This window comes from Artemia sp. Qi Xiang Cuo, chromosome 13 (genome assembly GCF_049724085.1).
Source record: "Artemia sp. Qi Xiang Cuo chromosome 13, ASM4972408v1, whole genome shotgun sequence".
NCBI classification, from domain to species: domain Eukaryota; kingdom Metazoa; phylum Arthropoda; class Branchiopoda; order Anostraca; family Artemiidae; genus Artemia; species Artemia sp. Qi Xiang Cuo.
Genome location: NC_142806.1, coordinates 49682564 through 49702106, shown reverse-complemented (window position 1 = coordinate 49702106; position 19543 = coordinate 49682564). Strand labels below are relative to the sequence as shown.

The window sequence follows — 19543 nt, the reverse complement described above, 5'->3', positions numbered from 1 at the left end:
ATTTTGGAGGGTGAGAAAAGAATATACAAACACTTTAACATAGGCCTACTGACTTAATATCCAAAAAGTTCACACTCGTGCCGAATTTTCAAGTTTTTGGGGGAATGGGCTCCGAACCCCAAGACTTTCACTCTAAAAGAGAGCAATTAAGAGAGACAAACCACATAAACAACAATCCAAAACTAGCTAATTCATAGAAAGATAATATTGAGGAATAAAAAACTAAATAACAATAAGACTTTGACCATTCTCAATGACATATGTGTAAAGATGAAGCATACTTAGAAGTAAAAAACAACAACATATTTTTCACGGTATATTTACGTATTAGAGTTTAGTAGAAGAAGTTTGTTGATCGTTTGATGGCACACGTTTTCTTAAAAAATAAAACAAAAAGACTATATATATATATATATATATATATATATATATATATATATATATATAATAACGAGAAAATACTGTTGCTGTTGTCAATTTTGTTTTCACTTGATAAGTTCTATCCACATGAAACTGAATTTTATGGGCAATCTGTTTCTAATTTCTTAATCTGAAATTAGGTATCTTGTTGTTGAGTTCCTGGTTCGATGTAAGGTGGTATTTTACATTTATAATATATTTATAATATTTTACATTTATAATATCAAAATATTTGCATAAAAAGATAGGGTAAAGGTAAAGGAGTTTCCAATCTTTGTCAGTGTTTTATAAGTTTTAGTCAATATATTAAGTCAATAATTTGAAGACGTTCACCTCGACCTTTGAATGTGTGCGCTTTCAAGACCTTTAAGGACAGTAGGACTAATTCTCGACGCGAAAAAAAAACTTACAAAAGACCTTCCCCCTGAGCCTTGCGAATCAGCCACGTTAGAAATTATAACAAGAACCTGTTGTTTTTTTTTTGTACTGGTGATACCCAAGTTTGTGTCCGTTTTGTTGTTTTGTTCCCTCCCCCTTGTTTATATGTTGTCTTTTAAACATTTTTAATGCTATTTTAATCGCACTCTTGTTTGGTTTTTCTTTAGTTTCTACATTTTAAACTTTCTTACATTTGACACTTTTTTTTTACTAATGAATGGCTTTGCCTTTCTGATATTGTTGTTTTTGGCATTGTTTAGCCAGGTTTTTAGTTGTTGTGCTGTTTTTATGATTTTTTTTTTATGACTTCGAAATGCGAATTCGGCCCTTCGGGGCTTGTGATAGTCATTTTTGAAATAAATATCTAATCTTTTTATCTTTATCTTCAAGTTCATGCGCAATCTTAATTTATCATCTATGGGAGCATTCCAGGTAGTAAAGCCAATTGTATCCGTCTCTCATCTTTCTTAATAGTATGTTCATATAGTATGTATTTATAAATCCGATGGCAATATCAATGATTATAATGATGCATATTTACTTCACTAAAATGACGGTTATCTTTAGGAAAAGTTACAACAAAATTAAAATTCAGAGTTACTTTTCTGTCGTTCTGGATATTATAAAAACGTCAGTTGCAACGAAATCATTACTTTTTAAATAAAGAATAACAGTGAATAACAATGAAAATTTAGAACTTTGGTCAATCCTGGAATGCACCCTATATCTTTAGAGGAAAGTCTTTTCGGTATCTCATCAAAATATCCCTATACCAACAAATCTCAATATAGAAACATTTCTTAGTCCCTAGTTCAAGTGGAAATGAAATCTTCCGTTTACCTTAAAGTTTAATTTTGTCGCAGTAATTGAACATTTTTACTTTGTCTAATTTATTTCTATACAGGGAAAATGCCAGGAACAGCAAAACCATGGTTTCAAAAGGAAAAAAAAACTGCCTGAAGTTGAACTAAGGCTTTCAAAGCTAAAAGATGTGATGGTTCAAAAACCGTTACAAGATATGTTTTGTGGACGGGAAGAATTCCGTTATGGAAGCTTCGAGAACCTGTGCAAATCCCTAGGAAAAAATTAAATGGCAAATCAGTGTTGATGCGGGCTTAGTTTTACTTTATGGGGTTCCAACCCCCTTGTGAGCAAAATAAATCGTTGTTTATATTACCCATCAAACCCAACTAACAATTTTTGTTGACGGTTTTGTTAAGACGGTTGAACTAAAAAATGCAATGATAAAAATGATGATAAAAAATGAGGGATTCTACAGTTGAACTAGAAAATGCAATGATTCAAAAGTAACGTGAAACGTTTTGTGGAAGCGAAATCTGTGCGCCATTACCCTAAAATGACAATACTGGATCGATTAGTTTAGCCCTTTTTCCAATCTCTAATCTTTTTTTTCTTCAAGATACTGAATAGTTATTTTTCCCAAACCTGATCTGCATTTTATAGCTTTGAGGATCAATACATTCTCTGTAAAGGTACCTTAAATGTACGTTACGATAATTGACTCGCAATCTTTCATTCTTTTATTGAAGCAACGGAAATACCAACTCACAACAATATTTAACCTTACAAATAGATCCTTAGAGCACACTAGCTATACAGGATGAATAGAAAATGAAGCAGAGAAAAAATGAAGAAGCCTTAGTCACTGACTGAAAATTACCCCCTTTTTCCTATTGTTTTTTTTTTTGTTTCTTCATTTTTCATTCATTTCGGCTTATGTGCTCGATTAATTGTGTTTTTTCAGATCCCTTTTTGCTCCTCCTCCTAGAAGTAACCGGAAGGGATTAAAACCCACCAATAAAGGCCAAATCGATTAAAATTGTTTCTTTAATTTTGACAGTTTAGGGCGAAATATCTAGTTGGCCCTTAGCTTTGTACATTTACAGAGGAATTCGCTAAAAATAATGGAAAAATAACAAAATAACATCAAAAATTTAAGCGTTGAATGTTAATTTTTTTTTTGTCCGATTTGATTAATTCCATAAGTACTTAATATACTTCAGTACTCATACTTAAGAAAAGTACTTAAATGTATTTCAAATACTCCATACTGATTTAAATATATTCTCGACATTCAAACACACTAAAAGACAGTGGCGGATCCAGGGGGTGGGGGGCATCCCCCCCTAACGTCGTCTCAAGTAGTGTAATTTACTTAATTAAGGCAAGTTTGCTTTAATTAAACTTGCTCCTAACGCAAGTTTATCGGATCACTGCCTATTTTGACTCCCCCCCCCCCCAAAAAAAAAAAATCTTGAATCCGCCCGTGTTAAAAGCTGGATATTTTCCCTGCCAGGCTAAAACCAGTAGAGCTTAGCTAAAACCAATTTTACAGCCCTTTGGGATTTTTCTCTATCATTCGCATTATTAAGTTAATTAAAATGGCTTCTAAAATCTCAAATAAGCATATTTTATTACGAAGATTTGGTGCTAATATAACTTGAATATACATTATATGACATGTTTAAATTTATAGCTTTATCTACATTTACATAATTTCCTATTTTGCAAACATTTTTTTTTAAACAAGAAATGGTTTTCCCGATTATTTCAAAATTATGCAGAACAACATTTATTCAACTAAAGCAAAAATATTTCCTTTTTGCCAGCAAAATTTTCTTTTTGTATGCAAAAAGGAAAATATTTCCTTTTTGCAAAACATTTTTTTCATAAACACAAAATATTTTTGAATTATTTCAAAATTATAGGGACTAATATATGTATTCCACCAAAGAAAAAGTATTATATTTTTGTCTGAAAATTTCCTTCTTTTGTGGAGAAAGCAAAATATTCTTTTTACAAAAATTTTAACAACAATGTTAAATGTAAACATTTAGCATTTTAACATTTTTTTGCAAACAAAACAGAAACGGTTTTCCAAGTTATTTCAAAATTACCTGGATAAACGTTTACTCCACCAATGCAAAAATGTTTCCTTTTTGTCTGCAAATTTCCTTCTTGTGTGCAAAAAGGAAAAAAAATCACTTGCAAACATTTTTTATAAACAAAAAAGAAATGATTTTATGGGTTATTTCAAAATTATGCGGGCCAACGTTTATTCCACCAAAGCAAAATACTTCCTTTTTGTCTGCAAATTGGCTTTCTGTGCGCAAAAAGGGGAAAAAATTCTTTCTGGGAACAATTTTTTTATTAGCAAAAAGAAAATGGATTTCCAAATTATTTTGAAACTATTCGGACCAAAGTGTATTCCACCAATGCAAAAAAAACTCGTTTTGTACAAAATGAAAAAAATCTTTTCGCAAACATTTTTTTTTTATAAACATAAAAGAAATGAACTTCCCAATTATTTCGAAATTAGACTGACCAACGTTTATTCCACTAAAGCAAACAAAATTTCTTTTTGTCTTAAAAATTTTCTTTTTTGTGTTTCAAAAGAGAAAATGTCCTTTTTGCGAACATTTTTTTATTAACAAAAAGAGAAAGGTTTCTTCTAATGATTTCAAAATTATAGACCAAAATATATTCCACTACAACAAAAATACGCGTAATGAAAAAATTGACACAACTTTGATTCTATAAAATTATCACGAGGAGCTATAAAATATTTTTTGAGTAAAATTTTTTGCTTAATAACAAAACTAATAATTCACACAGTTGGTGCCAGAGATTTGCCATACCAACTATTAACTAAGGAATTTATAAACCTACAATTCTTCGTCAAGCAACACTAGCTTAGTCACCAAGATAGCACTGTCTTTTCATATTAAAAACTTATCTCAAAACATAATCTAACCAAACTGCAGTTGCAGTAATTCAAAATAAAACATGTGATATTTTTAGTCAAAAGGTATTTATAACCCCACCAAGGCCGTATATAGGTGAGGGGTTAGGGGGCTTGATCCCCCTCCTCGAAATGCTTTCCCAACTCGTAAAATGTAATAAAAGTGCATAAAAATACAGTTTGACACCTTTTGTCCCTTCCACTCAAAAAAAGCAAAATCCTATATACGGCATTGAACCCCATCCTATTACAAGAAATACAGTTGTCATTCTTGTAATACAGAAATACAAAATTTCATTTCTAGCTGATTTAGAAATTATAAGTATTATCTAAATTATTCTTAATAGTAGAATGTTATTTTGAAAACAAATATCTTAGTTGGATTCTATGATAGGCACTTTTTTCCCAAAATGCGTAATAAATCCTTTTCTAAAATGTAGAAATTGTTCGAAGTGGAATTTTGACGCCAAGATTTTGTTTCATATCCTGAAGGCAAGACAAAAATCCTCCATGTACAAAAATAAAATGTTAGTCAATATGGCTGTCCTCTGACGAAACCTTGAATTTACATAAAGATTATATTTTCAATTCAGAACGAACCGTTCCTAATTTTGTCCTAGTCCTAGCCGAGTGGTTAGCACGCTAGACTTGAGACCCTGAGGACAGCGGTTCGAGTCCTGTTGCTGGTTATTTGCATTGAAACGTGGGTCAATGGTGTGACTCTGCAAGCTTAGATAGAGGCAACATTGCTTCAAATGCATACCCAGAGAAATCTAGGGGAAAAACACAGGAAGCAATGGATGATTCGTGCCCAACCACGTACTGCACTCCCGGACGAAGGCACAAAATCAGAAGATCGGTACATGGGCTACTCAGACCATTGGTCAGCATACGAAAAAAGTAAGTAAAAGTTAAGTTCCTAACTTTGACAGGGCGAGTTCAACGGTGGAATCAGAATCTTTCTATCTGCTGTACTATCTGAGATAGGGCATAGTACCTACTAGGACAGAAACAGATTTCAGTGGTTTTCCAGAGCCAAAACCTAGTACAAACATACTAGAATTTACTCTAGAAAACATACAAAATTTATAATTTCAGAGAACCTATTGGCGAAATTCTCCACCTTTATCTCTTCTTTTCCAAAAAGGAAAAATCATAATTTTACAATTTTCTTGAAAACTTGAAAATGCATATACAAGATTTGGGCAGCGAAGCCGAATAGCAATTGAAAAATCAAAAAACCACAAAACGTACTTTCCAGTCTTTTCGCTAGCTTGAAAAATCTGTCATATACAATATAGCTCCTTTCAAATTACCACAGGAGTTACCCACTCAGAATAATTCCAGCCTAAGAGAAATTACTTCAAACATTAGAGAAACTACACTAGAAAACCTTACACGAAATTAAATTCAAATTGGATAGCAAGCACAGGATTGGGAATTTCATCAACCAATGAGAAACAAGGATATAAATGTATTTTTTTTTAAAGTGTTTTATTTAGATACTTTTCATATTTTCTTTTTTTGTCGTATTCTTTGTTTCTTTTTTATTTAGTAAACCTAATTTATTATAATATATATTGGTCTTTATATTTACAAAATCAAATACCTACTTCATTAATATTCAGGTAGTGCTTCGAACGTGTTATTTTTTCGAACTCTAGGAGGGAGAAGAATCTAGGGGGAAAAGGAAATCTAGAGGGGAGGAGGAGTGTGGTGTTAATTTCGAAAAATATAGGGGAAAGGTCAAATGTATTTTACAAAATCTAGGGAGAGGGTAAGGATGCCGGAACAAAAGTACAATAGTAGCGGTTATTATATTTGGAAAGATATACCGTATTGAATATTTGTTCAATTAAGAACTAATTAAGTATTATTTAATGTCATTTTGAGTAACTTCTTATTTATGCTTCATTTTTCAAGACTATGGTGTATAAATCCCACTGATAGTTTTGAATGACATCTGCATCATATTTAAACAGGTCTTAACAAGACTTAAAAAGGTCAGATGAGATATTCAAACACAAAAAAATTAAACAAAACTTAAATCAAGCCAGTGATTATTCTTAAATTTAATAATCATATAATAAATGACATTCTGCTACCACAGATAAGGAAAAGACTCAAGATGGCTTAATATAACGATATCTGGAGTCCAGTCATATAAGGTATAAGAGTCCAAAAAAACAGCAAATCACTAAAAGAAAGCGAAATATGTGAAAAAGGAATGTAAGAAAACATACAAGTAACATGAGAAAATAACAAGAAGACAAATATATCAGTCTGATAACATCTATGTAAAAAAATGGACTATAATATAGGACTAAAAATTTTCAATATCCACCATATTAGCAAAATAACTTGCTAAGACACCGGTGCATGGCAATTAAACCGGACATTGTTTCCTCTTCATGAAGGTACTAATAGAGAATAGTGCCTTGGCTGGTAGAAAATTAATAAATTTGGATTTATCTATTGTCACAACTTTGATTCTTCCCTCTCCTGAAAAAAAAAAAAATTATGACATATTGATGCATCAAAACAAATTGAGACATACAAACTTTAAACCGGAGGCGGTTCTGGCCTCTCATGCACCGGGGGAAAAATCTTGATTAGCAACTCCCCCCCTGTCTCCCACAAAGATGTCAGACCAAATTTTAATAAAATTTTCTCTTATTAACAAAATTATTTTCAACTTGTTAATCAATTAATAATTTATCTTAATTAATTTTTAATTTCCATTATTTAATTATCATTTAATTTATTTTAGTAATTAATTAATAAATCATTAATTATTTTCATTTTTTAACTGCGCCCTCTACTTTATTTTAATAAAAATAAAATTTCAAGAATTAAAAATCATTTATAACCGTTAGATTATTTATTTAAAATTTTGCGCCCATAAAATTTCTGCACCCGGGCCAAGTTTCCACACTGTCCCCCCTCCTAAAACCACATCTGCTTTAAAAAACCTATGAATCTATTGACTCTGAATCTATTCTGATGTTCTGTAAAAGACACCAAACCTCTTATCTCTTTGCAAACATCTATTCAGGTTATTCATTTTCTTTGAAAAACTTATAATTTAGAACTAAAATTCCTATGCTTAGTTTGAATACGCCCGCAGGAAATTAAATGTGTGGGCAAACAAATTTCTTGATACAAATTTGTTTTAATTATAAATTCCGGAAAGACTAATATAATTGGGCAAGGAGGGCTTTTATCTCCAATTTGCTTTTTATTGCGTTTTTAAGAGACTGGTACTTTTTGATAACGCCATTCTTTTCCCTTTTACATTATTACGCTATTGGATTTTCAACACACATAGGTAGTTGCTGAATTTAAGGATATTGTATAAGAATAAAGACAGTATTTCCGTCCATTAAAAAAAGGAAAAAAACATAGACAAATGCTGGAAATATATCACCTGTATAAACAATAACGTCTCTTTAGCACGACGAGAAGAATAATAAATATTAAGAAGAACAAAACAGTTAGCAAAGAAAATCAAGGAAGTATACGAGGAATACAATAAGATGCATAAAGAAACTAATATACTGGGTCACTAGGAGAAACGGTGCTATAGACCCTAATGCTACCATCGATAGACGCATTGAATTATACAATAAACGAATCAGTGGACACCCATGGTGTTCCATTTTAAAATAATAAATGTATCGCCTTTTTATTTGTGTAATTATTGTGCTTGTGTTATGTTATACAAGCACAAATCCTGCTTGACCAAGCCTGACTTCAATGAACAACGAGAAGCTGACACCAGCCGAAGCAGAAGAGGGTGCAAAGCAGGACTATCCTTAAAGGGAGAGCTGCAATCAGGCAACATTACTGTCACAAAGAATGCCATTCCCTTTTTATTTATCGGTGCAGACCATGCATGCAAGCACCTTAACAAGCTGATGAAAATTCAATATGGGCTTATTGACATCTCAAACAATGCAAATATCACATAGAGGTTCTTTCTGGTTACTTCACAGTTCCCCCGTTTAGCTGAAGAGTTCAAGGGTCATTTTGACCTCGAGCGTGAGGAAACCAGAGAGCAAAATGCCCTTGAGCCAAGTGTTGTCAAGAAGGAGCATTCTGCTGTCAACAAGATTAAGGCAGCTATTGTGAAACTTGGAAATCTATTTGCTTCTGAAGGTGACAGGCTGTACAATGGAATCACTCATGCTTATACCCATGACGAATATGTACCATCAATTTTGAATGCAGATGTGATTGGTCAAAAGCTGTGTGAAGAATATGTTACAGAGCAAATAAATGGAGCCGTCAGCCTATGAGCACCAGTAAAGAAGGAGAGCAAAATGATGCGCATGTCTAGAAACACACAAAAAAAAAACACAAAATAAAGATACGAGACAAGATAGTGGATCTCAAGACTAGGATCGGTATGGCACACTGATCCTTGCCAAGTTCAGCAGAGACATCAACCAGAAAGAGGCCATTGGGAATTATGAGTTCACTCTGACATTGAGAGCTCTTTTTGCAACAGGCAGTACAATCTTACCATATCTGACAGATTTAAGTTGATCGTGTGCATGAAGGCAGATAATGATTTTATCATATCCCTGCAGATACTTTTAACAGAGGCAGCAGTGACTGAAACTATGTTGGCCAAATTTCTTGTTTGTGCAGCCTACTCCCCAAAAGACATCTATATCAAGAACCAACCTGAACTACGACGACATCTCTTCTGCAAGCATATGGCAGAAAGCAACAAGCTACCTCTTACCCTTGAAGCTCTACGATAAGATAATATGCGAGTCCACATCCAAGCCAGAGAGTGGGGACATGCCAGCATTGCTGTACAGAATCACCAGATGGATCACTTGCATAATGGCTACCACAAGGAGTCTGATGACCAGCTGAGACAAACCATGACAAATGCTCTTCCCGCTCCAAAGGCCATCACTGAAATGGTAATCTGTTAGTGCAAAAGTATCTGTTTTCCGACAGATGTTCTTGCAGAACAAACACACTTATCCTGCACGAATCTTTGAAATTGTAGCAGTGCAAGTCAAAAATACGAGGAAACACAGAATGCACACCAAACTGATCATGATGAATACGATGATTATGATATGTGATGACAAGTAAAGTCTCTTTGATTACCTTTAAGATATTTTTGTCATGATGAGCATATTGGTTCTTAATGGATATTAACTTAGCTGGTTGTTCATGTTTGATTACTTTAGGTTTGTCCTTTAGGTTATTTAGAAGCTGAGACGTGGACAAAATGTGATGAACGGCAGCCATTTTGTAACATCCAAGGGAGCTGCCATATTGGACTCTCCAAAAATGGAAACATTTTTTTTTTAATGCTTATGCTACAAGATTTCCAAAAATGTATAGCATGCACACTACCAAAAAAATCCAACGAACATAAAATACTTTATACAGTGACGCGGCCTATTAGCTGAATTCAAAGCACCTATTGGTCCAAAATCTGTTGTTGGTCACGAGACCACATTGGCTGGTCCGCATTATCCCGCCAGGTCAAAAACCTGATAAACAGGAACACGAGAGAATGCTACTACCAAATTCTTAAAACATTTTTATTTTATTCTGGCAACTTCAAACTACAACTTCAAAATGCAGTCAATCATGTGATTCGATTCCATAACTGAAAAACAAAACATATAGTGAACTTGCTTAGTTTGGCTTCGGAAGACTCATAGGCCTTATTAAATAAAAAATGGGTAGTAATAGTTTAAAATGCATTAGGTGATATATTTTAAATAAAAAAATTATAACCTACCCACTGTAAAGTGAGTGACTAGCTCAAACACTCCTCTCATTTGGTTCTCAATGTTTACTTAATACTTTTGAACCTCTCTTTGTAATCATATAAGCCGTGTAGATTTATTTTATTGTAAGAAAAGATCCCGGGTAACTATTTTCGGTTATACCCGTAATGTCTTCCCACTAAGACACAACTACAATTGATACCCATGCCTACTTTGAACTTCCATATATTTCTTCTCAACTTCCATATATACACAGTTCCGTGGAAGTTAATTCCTAGAATTAACTTTCATAGAAGAAAACTTCAATGCATACCATCGTACACAAAAGGATATATCTGTTACTTTTTTTTTTAATTGAAGTTAAGATCCTCAAATCAGGTAGATCCCCATCCCCTGTTCATATTCTAAAGCGTATCCTCGACAGTATATTGGAAAGTAAAATAGCTTAGAAAATATAACGTCATGCCCCAAAAAAAATATCGAGTGTTTTTTTTTTCAGAAATAAAGCAAAAATAAAAAAGAAATCATGAGGTAGATACTCGCCCACTGTTCAAATTTAAAATCCTATCCTACACTGTATATTATAAAGTATATTGTCATACCCAAAATAAATATCGAGTACTTTTTCGGAAATGAAGTAAAAGTAAGAAAGATTTATCAGGTCACCAATTGAAAATGTATCCTCGACAGTACATTTGAAAGTAAAATAACTTAGTAAGTATATCGCCATGCCCAAACAATATCGAGTACTTTTTTTTGGAAATGAAGCAAAATAAGAAGGCCTCATCAGGAAGGCCTCATCCTCACCAACTGTTCACACTGGAAAGCATAACCTCGACAATATATTAGAAAGTATATCATCATGCTCAAAACAGAAGCCTCAACATATACATTTAATATTCATTTGTATTACTTTTAAAGCTTGTTTCTAAATCTTAATTTTCTTCTTTTTTTGACAGCCATACTATTAAGAGTATTAATTAGAAAAATCCCGATATCTTTTGGTGCTGGGCAGGGTGGGGTGAGTCCTCTTCTTGTGAGCACAAACTTAATATTATAATTACCATGCTTTTACGCTGTGGAAAAGCTAAGTACATCATCGATGTTTATTTTACTTACAAATGTGAAACCATCTTGACAGTTTGTAGGACTCTCTTCAGTAATTGGTTCCATCACTGGCTGAGGTGATGTGGTTCTTTCTTCTGGAACTCGCTGTGTCAAATTCTGAGTTTTATTCTCGGCTTCCTCCGGACTAGAAGGAGAAAGTAGTGATTTCTTAGCCTCTTCTTCACGCCTCTGTTCCTCCTGAGAAATATAGTAATATGTAGTGAATATCTACAAAAAGCGACGGAAAAGAAAAAGTTCTCCAAAAAATTGAGGTCTAAGGAATTCCCCCTGCCTATATATATATATATATATATATATATATATATATATATATATATATATATATATATATATATATATATATATATATATATCCGGACGTCCCCGGACCACAGAACCAAAAATCAGATCGATCCTACTGTTTGGAGTAAAGCTCAAAGAAGAAGTCTCTTTCTCTTAGATGTAAGAACTATGAGAAGTGCTGATTTAGGTTCAGACCAGGAACTAGTTATCGCCAAGGTCCAGATCAAACTTAGAGCTGAGAAACAAAGGAGACATACTCAGACGATATTTGATGTGGACAAGCTAAACGAAGCAGCAACGAAGAGAAAGTTTCGCCTCTCTCAAAAATTGCTTTGAAGTACTGGGAAGTTTCAACATCGAAGACGCAGGAAGCGTTGAATCGATATGAACTGCACTCTCGTCTGCCTATGCAGAATCTGCGAAATAGATCCTAGGCGTCCGAAAGAGACCTAAAGAGAGATGGATATCCGATGAAACATGGAAGACCATAACTGAACGCACCACTTTAAAGAGACAGAAGAATAGCGCACAAGGTGATCACCAAGCTTGCCTCTCAGTGCTGTACCTTCAGAAGCACAAGGAAGAAAAGAAGCAGATACGAATTGACAAACGTAAATTCATCGAAGCCAAAGTTGAAAAAGCGGAGGAAGCTGCCAAGAAAGATGACTCAAGGCTCGTCTACAAAATGACGAACGATATTGTGGGGCGTGCAAAAACCGCCAAAGGTCCAGTGAAAGACAGTAAAGGAAATCTCCTAATTTCTAAAGAGCAGATTAGGAACGTTGGGCAGAATATTTCGAGAACGTTCTTAATCGATCTATGCCACCTCAGACACACCCCATATCCAGAAGTACATTTATTCGAATTAGGCATTAACCTAGACCCAATCTCTCTCACTGAGATCTTAACTGCCGCCAATAAGTTAAAAATGGCAAGTCACCTGGTGCTGATGGCATGCTGCTGAAATTATAAAAGTTTCCTTGGGCATATGTATGACAGTTTGCCTTACCCTTTTCAGAACCGTCTGGGAAACGGAAAGAGTTCCCAAAGATTGGAGTAAAGGCATTACAGCAAAACTATTTAAGGAAGGAGATACCAAGTCCTGTGGAAGCTGGAGAGGGATCGCCCTTTCATCTGTAGATGCTAAGCTGTTCAGTCTGATACTACTAAATAAAATCATCAATCAGATCGACCAAAACCTCCGCGAGGAACAAAATGGCTTTAGACCTAGGAGAGCGTGCACTGACCTTTTCTTCATTATACGAATGCTGATTGAAGAGAGCAATGAACGGTGGAGGATATTACTGATCTTATTCATAGACTTTGAAAAAGCATTCGATTCAATAGACCGAGAAACCCTGTGGAAGATTTTATCCCATTATGGATTGCCAGAGAAAATAATAAGCCTGATCATCGCCGTGTACGAAGAAACAGAATGCTGCGTTCGTACCAGTAATGGTGACACAAGATGGTTCAAAATCGCCTCGGGGGTTAAGCAGGGATGCGTGTTGTCTCCCTCCTATTTACCATTGTTATCGACTTCATCCTCTGAAAAGTTAACGGCAAAGGAGTAAGACTTAGCAACTCAAAACAACTGTCAGATGTAGAATTTGTTGATGACCTAACCCTCCTAGATGAAGACTAGGCTAGCCCGCAAGAAATTTTTAATCGTATAACAGACTGAGCCGAAAAAGTTGGACTACACATTAACGTAAAGAAGACGAAATGCTTTGCTGTTTGCAGCGATCAACCTCTCAAGATCTTCCATAAGGGCGAAAGAGTCGAGCAAGTATCATGCTTTCGATACCTTGGCAGTATAGTTGAAGAGACAGGCAACATAGCTAAAGAGGTCCAGACTAGAATTGGGATGCCACAGACTGCCTTGAATCGACTCTCATCAATATGGAAACCTCCGAAATTCTTATTAAGTCTCAAAATGAGACTCTTCAACATCAAAGTGATGGGCATACTGCTTTACTCATGTAAAACCTGGAAACTTGACCAAACTCTAGAGAAACGTCTGTTAGCCTTTGGAACTTACTGTCTCCGACGATTGTTGCACGTCAACTGGTACCCGCGAGTTACCAATGAACAAATACGAACCCGTACCATGCAACCATCTGTCACAGAAGTAATCAAGTATAGAAGCTGGCATTGTCTGGGTCACGTATTACGCATGCCAGACAGTAGACTACCGAAGATGACGTTCCAATGGAATCCAGAGGGCTCAAGACACAGAGGCAGGCCGATGAATACTACACGCCGGACGTACGAAAAAGACCGAGCAACAATAAACACTGCTATTGTGTCAGACTGGGCGGATGTACTAGCCGCTGCCCAGCTTCGAGACGAATGGCAGAATCTCACTGATAAGCATAATGCCTGAGTTCTGCTTTCTCCAAATTTCAATTTTACTCTTTAATGTCACCAAAAGCATTGTTTCCTTAGCTGATATGACAAAAAAAACAACCTTTGAAGTCTTTAAGTATGGGAAGAGTTTAACCTTTCAATTAGTGGAATAAAAATCAAATATGATAACAAAAATGTTCTTACGTTTAAAATAAAATGAAACTATAAAAAACAGTAATAACTTTTAATTATGACAGAGAACGTCAAAGAATAAACAAATAAAACTATTAATGCAAATAATAATAAATGGACAAATACTCTAGCTTCATCAGAAAACTTTATCAACGGAAAAAAAGGAAAACAGAACAAAAAAGAACTATATTAAATAAATTAACAAATACAACAAAATAAGAAAAGCACACAAACTCTATGAGAAGAAAAAAATGAAAGAAACCCATACATGATAAACCATCAGTTTTGTTATAAATAGATTATAATATAAATAGATGGAATAGCAATTGAAAAAATCAAAAAACATCAAAATGTTTTTTCCAGTCTGTTCGCTAACTTGAAAAATCTGTCATATACAACATACCTCCTTTCAAATTACCACAAGGGTTACCGACTCAGAATAATTCCAGCCTAAGAGAAATGACTTCAAACATTAGAGAAATTACACTAGAAAACCTTGCACTAAATTAAATTCACATTGGATAGCAAGCACAGGATTGGGAATTTCATCAACCAATGAGAAACAAGGATATAACTTTATTTTTTTTAAGTGTTTTATTTAGTTGCTTTTCCTCTTTTCTTTTTTTTTTCGTATTTCTTTGTGTCTTTTTCATTTAGTAAACATAATTTATTATAATAAATATTGGTCTTTATATTTACAAAATCAAATACCTACTTCATTAATATTCAGGTAGTGCTTCGAATATGTTATTTTTTTCAATTTTGACTTTAAACATGTTTTAATTCCTTCAGAGAAAATACCAAAAGGAGGTATTTTTTCGAACTCTAGGAGGGAGAGGAATCTAGGGGGGAAAGGAAATCTAGAGGGGAGGAGGAATGTGGTGTTAATATGTTAAATTAATATTTTAAGCATCAAGTATAATGGCTGAGTTCTGCTTTCTCCAAATTTCAATATTACTCTTTAATGTCACCAAAAGCATTGTTTTCTTAGCTGATATGACAAAAAAAACAACAATTTTTGAAGTCTTTAAGTATGGGAAGAGCTTAACCTTTCAATTAGTGCAATAACAATCAAATATGATAACAAAAATGGTCTTACGTTTAAAATAATATGAAACTATTTAAACAGTAATAACTTTTAGTTAGGACAGAGAACTTCAAAGAGAAAACAAATAAAAATATTTATACAAATAATAAAAATGGACAAATACTCTAGCTTCATCAGAAAACTTTATCAACGGAAAAAAAGGAAAAAAAGAACAAAAAAGAACTAGATTAAATAAATTAGCAAATACAAGAAAATAAGAAAAGCACACAAACTCTATGAGAAAAAAAAATGAAAGAAACTCATATATGATAAACCATCAGTTTTGTTATAAATAGATTATAATATTTGGATGTTTATTAGTATTTGTATGTTTTTTTTTAATTTTACAGTCTTAACTAGAAGTTTTACTGTCTCAATTAACAAACATTCTTGCGAATTGAAAGAAAAGTTTTATACAAATATTAATTAACGTATGAATATTCTGGCTTCCTCAGAAACCTTTGCCATCAAAAAAAAAAAAAAAAAAAAAAAAAAAAAAAAAAAAAAAAAAAATCATTAAACAAATTAAGACATACAAGAAATTGACTTAGAAAGATGAGAAAAGAGCACAAACGTTATATAAAGAAAAATAAAAAACAAAAAAAAAACAAAAGGAACTCATATATGGTAAAGAATAGGTTTGTTATAAATAAACAATGACGTTCAAACATTTAGTAGTATTTGCATTTTTTGGGGGGAGGGGATACGTTCGCGGTCTTTTATGAGACAATTATACTGAGATAGCTACTCACTGGCAAATCAAATACACACCCCAACAAAAAAAAATCAGTAACAATGAATATTCTCATTTCAGAACAACAGTAAAATGTGAAGCAAAATGAAAGTTTTAGGATTGTCACCCCCATCCACTTTCTCTTTCTGACTGCCCCTAAAGAAAGTATGGATCAAACAAAGATGGAACAAAGTCTATTTCCCCAAGTGAACAAAATTAGTTTAAGCATTTCCATGGATACAACCAAGTTTTTTTTCATTTGCAAGAACAAAGATAGTTCATAATAGACATATACGCAAATCTTAACTTGGAATTGTAATTGTAGTGGTCCCTCTTGATGAAGAAGAAAACAATAAAGTTACTTTTTTCAAACAAGATGTAAAATAATACTTAAGAATTTTTATAGTCTACAGGATTTCTACAGAGAGAGTAATCCTAAGAAAAGAAATAATCCATTAGCTTTTTGTAAAATGTCAGAAAAAATTCCATTTGGCATTATAGCCTTATTGTCTTCTTCTCAAACATGCCAGCTGAAATGATAACTTGTGGAATGGACTGGCAGATAGTCAAAATTTAATAATGACTACTGCCTATATGGATTTTTCGATGGACATTATCTGCGTTAAAGAGTAAAATTATTGAAAGATAATCCTATCTTCCACTTCCATAGGCTTTTTTTGTATGATGTCGCAGCACAATGTCATTTCCTCCTTCAATTCTCTTTCATCTTTTGATTGCTCTGTCGCCTAAAGATTATTCTGAAAACAGAATAACGAATTACCGGCCCACGTGTGCTTTGTGAAGAGAATTACAAATAAATAGTCCTAATAGAAAAATTCTGGTAGAAAATATCAAAGTAAGAAACATCGCTTTCGGTTGATCATTATTGATTATTGGACTAAGCAACCTGAGTAATTACATACCTGCTAGAGAAGATTCAAACGAGTATCGGAAATCCCGATGCAATAAATTTACAACTAAAACACTAGAATTTAAGAACTGATTTGGACAAGGGAGCAGTCCCGCACGAATTCCTGAAAACAATGATAACATAGGCAAACAATTACTGACTGTGGTGAGTTTTATAGGATGAATTTAATGTATTTAAACACTCATGACAGATCACGATTATCCGTCCGAGTCCCGTCACTTTCCTAATTTCTATTCAATATTAAATAAAATAAGTTTTTGCAACTGAAAGTAAGGAGCAACATTAAAACTTATAACGAACATAAATTATTCCGTAAATGAGGACGGGGGGATATCCCTTCCTCTTCCCTTGCTCTTTACGTTAAAGTCTTAAAGTTCCTTAACACTACAACTCACTCAAATTCAATAGTCCTTGTGTTTCGGAAGTCGCCCCTAGAGAATTGGGACAACAAGTTTAACTTTAGCGTAAAGAGCGAAGGTTGAGGGAGGAGTAGCCCCCTGATGTATGTAATAATTGCTATTCAATTTAAGCTTTAATGCTGTTCCTTATTTTCTGTTAAAAAAACTTGTCTTTTTTATACATTTGATTTCTGACCGTTTTTAAATCATGTTAGAAAATCCGTTCCCCAGAAATATTCTTCGCTAAAGAAAATTCATCCCGTTACCCCCCCCCCCCCCCCCGCAGAAAATTCCTCCAGACAGAATTCCGTATACTTCTCAATGACAAATACTATATGTAAATAATGGGGAAATTGTTTAACTTACTACCCTTTCGCCAGGGACCGTAGGGAGGTCATGACACCCCAAGAGACGCAGTTATTGAATCTTACAACTCTGCCCAACCAAATGGTTATTTCAAAATTTCAATCCAGTGTCTTTTGTAAACAAAAAGGTAAAAGGTATATAAAGGTATATGCCTTCCATACTTTTTGGTAACTTAAAAAGAGCACTAGAATTTCCATTCGAATGAGACCCCTCCCGATCTTCTAGGACTACTGTTTCAATACGATCACCCATAGAAAAAAAAACATCCGTGATCTTTCTTCCGACAAAATACAGAATTTCATATTTTTTTTTTCTTTTTTTTTTTTACAGGAGCTTGAAATCTCTACAGATTCTCTCAAGATTAAATGCCTTTTCGAGGCCGTTTTTCTTTTTTTTTTCGAAGATCAGGCAAATTTCCTCCGGCTCGTAGCTTTTGTTGATTCTATATATTTAGAATCAGCATAAAAAGCCGATTCTTTTGATGCAACTAATTAAAACACTTCTTCCACAAAATCAGTTTTTCAAAGAAAAAGTAAACCAAAAATGAACAAAACTAGAATCAAATAATCTATCAAACATACAACTACCACAAATAAGTATCAATAAATAAACGGAACCCAAAACGAACAGAAATTAGAATAAAATAACAGAGTCAAAATCAAAACGAGCAGAAATTAATATGAGTAGGGTTCAAAACCCCTGTGCTTTCAAAAAGCCAGCATTTACTTTGTACTTTACTGAAAAAAATCAAATGAATTTACTGAAAAAACGTGCATTGTCAGTTTAATATGCATATGCTGATATTCATTCCTTAAAATCTTAATTAATTTTTGATTTCTCAAAGTTATAAAAGTGAAAACATTTAAAAGAACCTTTTTCAGTAAACTACAAATTATATTCTAGCTTTTAGAAAGCATAGGGGTTTTCTATAAAAAAAAAACCTCGTATGCCCCCAGGGTATAACTTACAGCTTTTGCCCTGGGGGCCGTGGGAGGTTTGTCACCCTCAAAGATATAATTTCTGGACCTTTCAACTACGTTTAACAAAATAGCTATCTAAAAATTTTGATTGAATGTGTTCGGGGAAACGGTGGGCGTGAAAGCGAGGTTAGTTGCCCTCAAATCACTTTCGACTATTAAAAAAAGCACTAGCACTTTCAACTTCCAATCGAATGAGCCCTTTTTGAAGTTTCTGCTACAACGCTTTCCATAAAAACCATATATGCCACCAGGGTATAACTTACGACCCTTGCTCTGAGGGCTGTGGGGGAGTGTCATCCTCAAAACATAATTTCCGGACCTTTCAACTACGTTGAACAAAATGCCTATCTCAAAATTTTCATTGGATGTGTTTGGGAAAATGGTGGGCGTGCGAGGGGGGTTAGTTGCCCTCCAATCCCTTTCGACTATTCAAAAGGACACTAGCCCTTTCAATTTTCAATCGAACGAGTCTATTTTGAAGTTTCTACGGCAACACTTTCTATAAAAACCCGTATATGCCCCCAGGGCATAACTTACAACCATTGCCCCGAGGGCTGTGGTGGGAGTGTCATCCTCAAAGACGTAATTTTCGGACCTTTTAACTAAGTTGAACAAAATGGCTATTTCAAAATTTTGACATGTTTGGATGTGTTTGGGTAAATAGTAGGCGTGAAAGAGGGGTTAGTTGCCCTCCAATCACTTTCGAGTATT

General features: G+C 33.9%; 1 protein-coding gene across 1 annotated transcript in view; it reads right to left on the bottom strand.

The window, feature by feature from the left end:
• Nucleotides 1–1044: 1044 nt before the first annotated feature.
• LOC148945369 (cGMP-inhibited 3',5'-cyclic phosphodiesterase 3A-like) overlaps nt 1045–19543 on the bottom strand; it is a 287673-nt gene continuing 269174 nt past the window's right edge. Inside the window, exons 15-16 of the mRNA XM_089098771.1 lie at nt 11506–11691; nt 1045–7123 (exon numbers count right to left, since the gene is read on the bottom strand). Coding sequence (XP_088954897.1) covers nt 7100–7123; nt 11506–11691 — 210 coding nt within the window. The 3' untranslated portion in view covers nt 1045–7099. The remainder of the gene's footprint in view (nt 7124–11505; nt 11692–19543) is intronic.